Source organism: Lasiodiplodia theobromae, assembly GCF_012971845.1.
Source record: "Lasiodiplodia theobromae strain AM2As chromosome Unknown scaffold_79, whole genome shotgun sequence".
Taxonomy (NCBI): Eukaryota; Fungi; Ascomycota; class Dothideomycetes; order Botryosphaeriales; family Botryosphaeriaceae; genus Lasiodiplodia; species Lasiodiplodia theobromae.
The window spans coordinates 32,284-37,449 of NW_023336562.1; the positions used below are offsets into that span (position 1 = coordinate 32,284).

Sequence of the window (5,166 nt, forward strand, 5' to 3'; positions counted from 1 at the left end):
GAGCGTGGTCACCGATCCTCGGCGCGGGGATTCGCTTGGCGCCGCGTTCCCAACTTCTGTCCTTCTGCAGGTGTTCCGTAACATTGACCCAACTGTAATGGTACGCAAAGAACAAAGACATGATCAATGTGCTCTATGAGCCTAATAACGTAGTATTCTTTGTATATTGATTGGGAGATCCAAGTCAGCCAGCTGTGACAAATCCAACTAAAAAAAGTCAATCGTTTTCTTATACTCGAACCCAAACAAAGTACCGATATTGAAAACGGGTTGATTGGCCATGCGTAATACTGAATTGCGAACAAAAACAACCGAGCCCAATCCAGTAACGAAATCTACTTTGTGACATTATTGCAAGACCGAACATCACCTGGCGCTCGCTGTAGCTTTCGCTTCTCTCTGGAAAGATCAGAAATCAGAGGTTCCGGCAAAGAAAGTGGAGAAATTGGCGCATCGACTGAATCCACACCTTGCAGTGTTGGGCTTCGGAGCCGGCTTTCCCAGGCCACTTGCACGGAGTAGCGGGACAGTTTGTCTAGAAGTGGGCTCTGTAACATCTGGAATGCCTCGGAGTCTACTTCGTCCCTGTGGAATAGTAGAGGGTGCCGTTGATGACGCTTAAGTCGAGGTGGCGACCTTGCAGGAGTCGTGGTTGGAGGAGTTGAAGGGCATGCAACAGTCGTCTTTGCCTGTGACATTATGGAGTCTGGAGAGTAGACCGTGTCTGAAGATGTGATAGAAATTTATATGTAGCGTCAAGTATGTCCGGTACATGCACTAAAGTCTTAATTATCGGGCCTTGGGGCGTTTGTGTGTAGATGAGAGATGGGGAAGGATTCGGATTGATGGTCTTGTAGCTCCCTCCCTGCGTGTTGGGCGTCCTTGCGTGCCGGAGCAAATGCGAGGTACTTTTATTTCACAGCAATCCAGAACCTGTGCACACGTGGATATAACTATACCTCTAAAATAGAATATACTCTATAAGCGCCGCTTAACGTTTCACACTTCTCTTGCTCAAAAAATATCCCAACAAAGCCGTCTATCGCCCATTTCCGGCAGGGTATATCTTCTTGGCGCGATCGAATTTCTACCACAGTAGTTACTAACATCAATTTCTTATTACTTTCGAAACTTATGGAAAAGACTCAATAGAGCCTTATATTACTCTACACGTACTAGAAAGTTGTCATCAACGATATATTTGGTGCGACGTCAAAGTTCGCTACGCAGGTCGATACATCCGGTCGGATTGATCAACTTATTCTGGTTAGCGTAAGATGACTAGGCGCACACTAATGCTAGTTACTGCGTAGCATACTGTTTGTGATCCACGCTATGTCTAGATTCTAGCCGACTATTGGATCATCTATCTCTAATATACCTTGATTTGAGCGCGTATCTTTCTAAGCGTCTTGGCGCGAAATGCTCCCTTGTCTGGTGAAACGCGGAATGCTAGACACCAAGGACTAACCTCCCTCCCTGCGTGGCGAAAAACCCACTGTGCCGAAACAACTTCAACTAATCAGCAAATTGAGTCTTCCCTCCAGCGTCTATAGAATTACCGTTAGCATGAGTTTATTCTTTAGCTATTCTTCTTCTAATTCCTACACTACAATACAAAAATTACGGCGATCTTTGCTGTGCTTTTGGTCGATCCTTTTGTAGCATAAAGAAGCCCTCGAACTTCATTCCCTCCTGCATCCCGAATGAAGGAAGCTCTTCGGATTTCGGAATAATATTACGGAACTCACACAAAAACAAGATATTTCTAAAAGCTTTTCTACACCTCAGTCCGTAATATCTAGCGTTCCGAGAGTTCCGCCGACCGGCAGAGCGATTCGTGCCAAGATATAGCTAGAGATGCTCGCTTACATTATACTGTACCAAAATCAAGCTAGCCGTATTTAATACCACGCTATACCATGATGAGACTCTAGTGTGGCGCAGGTTCTAGAAGTGTCCATGGGCTGCCACGTGGCCCCTTCCCATCTGCTTTGGCCACGCTACCCCGCTTCTCTTAGTAGCCTGCCTTATTCGCAGCCAGCTTTCAACCTACTCATACACTTAGCTATTTGAAACCTAAGTGCTTGTGAACATACCTTTGCCATAAATCTCATCGTCGTTTTCTCGCGCAAATGCGTCTCATAAAGCTTGGTGACGATGGTGAGCCTTGCCTGATCGAGCGAAGTGGGGATAGCGTTCCTGAATATGCCATCCTTTCGCATACGTGGGGTCCAGATGGGGATGAGGTCACTTATGAGGACCTAATGACGGGAGCCGGCAAACAAAAACCAGGCTACAACAAGATCCAATTCTGCGGAAACCAGGCCAAGATCGATGGTCTGCAATTCTTCTGGATAGACACCTGTTGCATCGACAAACGTAATTACACCGAGCTTTCAACAGCGATCAACTCTATGTTTCGCTGGTACCGCGATGCCACTCGGTGTTATGTGTATCTCTCAGATGTTCCCGTCCCTCAAGATCCAGCCTCTGTGGAAGAATCAGCTTTCCCGAACAGCCGATGGTTCAAGCGAGGCTGGACGCTTCAAGAACTTGTGGCGCCGCCGTCCGTTCAGTTCTTTTCTCGGCACAGCAAATGTCTGGGAAGTAAGAGGTCACGAGAGCAACAGATTCATCAAATAACTGGCATTGCGGTCGAAGCACTTCGAGGAAGCGCCTTGTCTCACTTCAGTACGGACGAGAGATTTTTATGGGCAGCAAAACGTCAGACAACAGTCGAAGAAGATGCGGCGTACTGTCTTCTCGGCATCTTCGACATCCAAATGCCGCTTATCTACGGAGAGGGACGACAAAAGGCATTGGATCGGCTTCGGAGGAAGATACGAAAGTCTCTAGGGGCACCGACAGCCCCAATCCAATCAGCATGGACCGTCCCATTCGAGAGGAACCCCCGTTTTACCGGTCGTAAACACCAGCTTGCTCAGCTGGAAGGCATGCTGTTCGCCAGGGACTATACCACGAAGACTGCTGTCGTGGGACTCGGCGGCGTAGGGAAGACACAACTTACGCTCGAGTTGCTCTTCAAAACAAAAGACAGACACCCGGATTGTTCCATCATATGGATACCGGCTACCAACAAGGAAAGTCTGCATCAAGGATACCTCGACGCGGCGCAGCAACTTGGCATACCCGGATGGGAGGACGACAAGGAGGATGTGAAAAGGCTGGTGCAGAGGCACCTGGGTAAAGAAAGCACGGGCCGGTGGCTGCTGGTATTCGATAACGCAGACGACATGGACATGTGGATCCCCAAGGTTAGATCTCAGCTGCAGGCTGAGGAAGGACCACGACCTTTGATCGACTGCCTTCCGAAGAGCAAACAAGGAGCCATCCTGTTCACAACGCGCGACAGGAGGCTCGCAGTCAAGCTCGCGCAACAGAATGTCGTAGAAGTTCCGGAAATGGGAGAAGACGCTGCAGCTCAGCTGTTAGAGAAGTGCCTAGTCGATCCAACGCTTGTCAAAAGCCCGCAGGACACAAGCGCCCTGCTTTCACAGCTCACTTGCCTCCCCCTTGCCATTGTTCAGGCAGCAGCTTACATTAACGAAAATGGAATAGCGATCGCAGACTATCTATCACTCCTGGTAGACCAGGAAGAGGAGGTTATTGACCTGCTCAGCGAGGAATTCGAAGACGACGGGAGATACCGAGATGTGAAGAACCCAGTAGCCACGACATGGCTGATTTCCTTCGAGCAGATCCGGCAGCGTGATCCGTTTGCAGCTGAATACCTATCGTTCATGGCCTGCGTGGAGCCAAAGGACATACCGCAGTCTCTTCTTCCGCCAGGGCCGACGCGGAAGAAGGAGGTCGAGGCTCTTGGGACGCTCAGTGCTTATTCTTTTATCACCAGACGGCCAACAGATATGGCCCTTGATCTCCATCGGCTGGTACATCTGGTAACCCGCAACTGGCTCCGCCAGGAAAAGAGGCTAAGCCAGTTGGCAGAAAAAGCTATTGTGCGATTGGAGGAGGTTTTCCCGAATGATAGCCATGAGAATAGAATTCTCTGGAGGACTTATCTGACACATGTTCGTTTCGTGTTAGAGTGTGATCTCATCGAAAAAAATGGAAAAAGCAGGATGGACCTCATGTGGCGATATGCAATGTGTCTTTACCAGGACGGCCGATGGGACGAGGCCGAGATTCCAATCACACAAGTTCTCAAAATGGAAGAGAGAGTGCTGGGAGCGGATCATCCTTCTACGCTGACCAGCATGGCTAATCTGGCGTCGACGTACCGGAATCAAGGTCGGTGGGATGCAGCGGAAGAGCTGTTTGTGCAAGTGATGGAGACGAGCAAGAAGAAGCTGGGAGCGGATCATCCAGACACGCTGACCAGCATGGCTAATCTGGCGTCGACGTACCGGAATCAAGGTCGGTGGGATGCAGCGGAAGAGCTGGAAGTGCAAGTGATGGAGACTCGCAAGAAGAAGCTGGGAGCGGATCATCCTTCTACGCTGACCAGCATGAACAATTTAGCCTTCACGTGGAAAGGTCAAGGAACAATCGCAAAAGCTACGAACCTTATGAGCGAGTGTGTACAGCGTCGGCAACGCGTTCTAGGAGTTAATCATCACCACTCCATCTCTTCTTCTAGAGTGCTAGCTGAATGGGAAGCGGAACAAGGAGGTTTATCAGCTCAACCTCAAGTGTAGCTAAAAGAGGATAGTACTCAGTGACCATGAATTAAGCCTCTACACAATTATTAGATTTAGACAATTTGTCTACTATTAATCAAGCAGTGTTCACCCGCTTACATTGAGGCATGCATTTCCGCAGCGCGTTGGTATCGGTCAGAGGTACTATCGATCAAGGCCGAGATGGAGATTCAGCGCAGGGTTCTATTTCCCCATTCAGGAATTTTTTTTAAGTAAAGGAGTTAACGTTAGATCGCATTAGCCACGAGTGTTCGAGCCACAGACTTGGTAGAAAAGCCAGTGTAAATTACTCAAGTATGAATACGGCGTAATGATGATTAGCGCAAAACCAGTCGTATCGCACTAACCAAGAATGTTTTATCGATCTCCTCGTAAGTACCGACCTACGTGGCGAATTTTAACGCTGCGCTAGCCACATCGTTGATATCAACTTTATAATACTTCTGTGGGATTATAAAGCTCCGGCGAATCTCTTCTATAA

General features: G+C 48.6%; 1 protein-coding gene across 1 annotated transcript; it reads left to right on the forward strand.

The window, feature by feature from the left end:
- Positions 1 to 2,135: 2,135 nt before the first annotated feature.
- On the forward strand, positions 2,136 to 4,590 carry LTHEOB_12862 (NB-ARC domain-containing protein; the record flags this gene model as incomplete). Its single annotated transcript, XM_035509776.1, has 3 exons — positions 2,136 to 4,055; positions 4,146 to 4,401; positions 4,559 to 4,590. The coding sequence occupies 3 exons, from the start codon at positions 2,136 to 2,138 to the stop codon at positions 4,588 to 4,590; spliced, it is 2,208 nt and encodes a 735-aa protein (XP_035363758.1).
- Between the last annotated feature and the right edge of the window lie 576 nt (positions 4,591 to 5,166).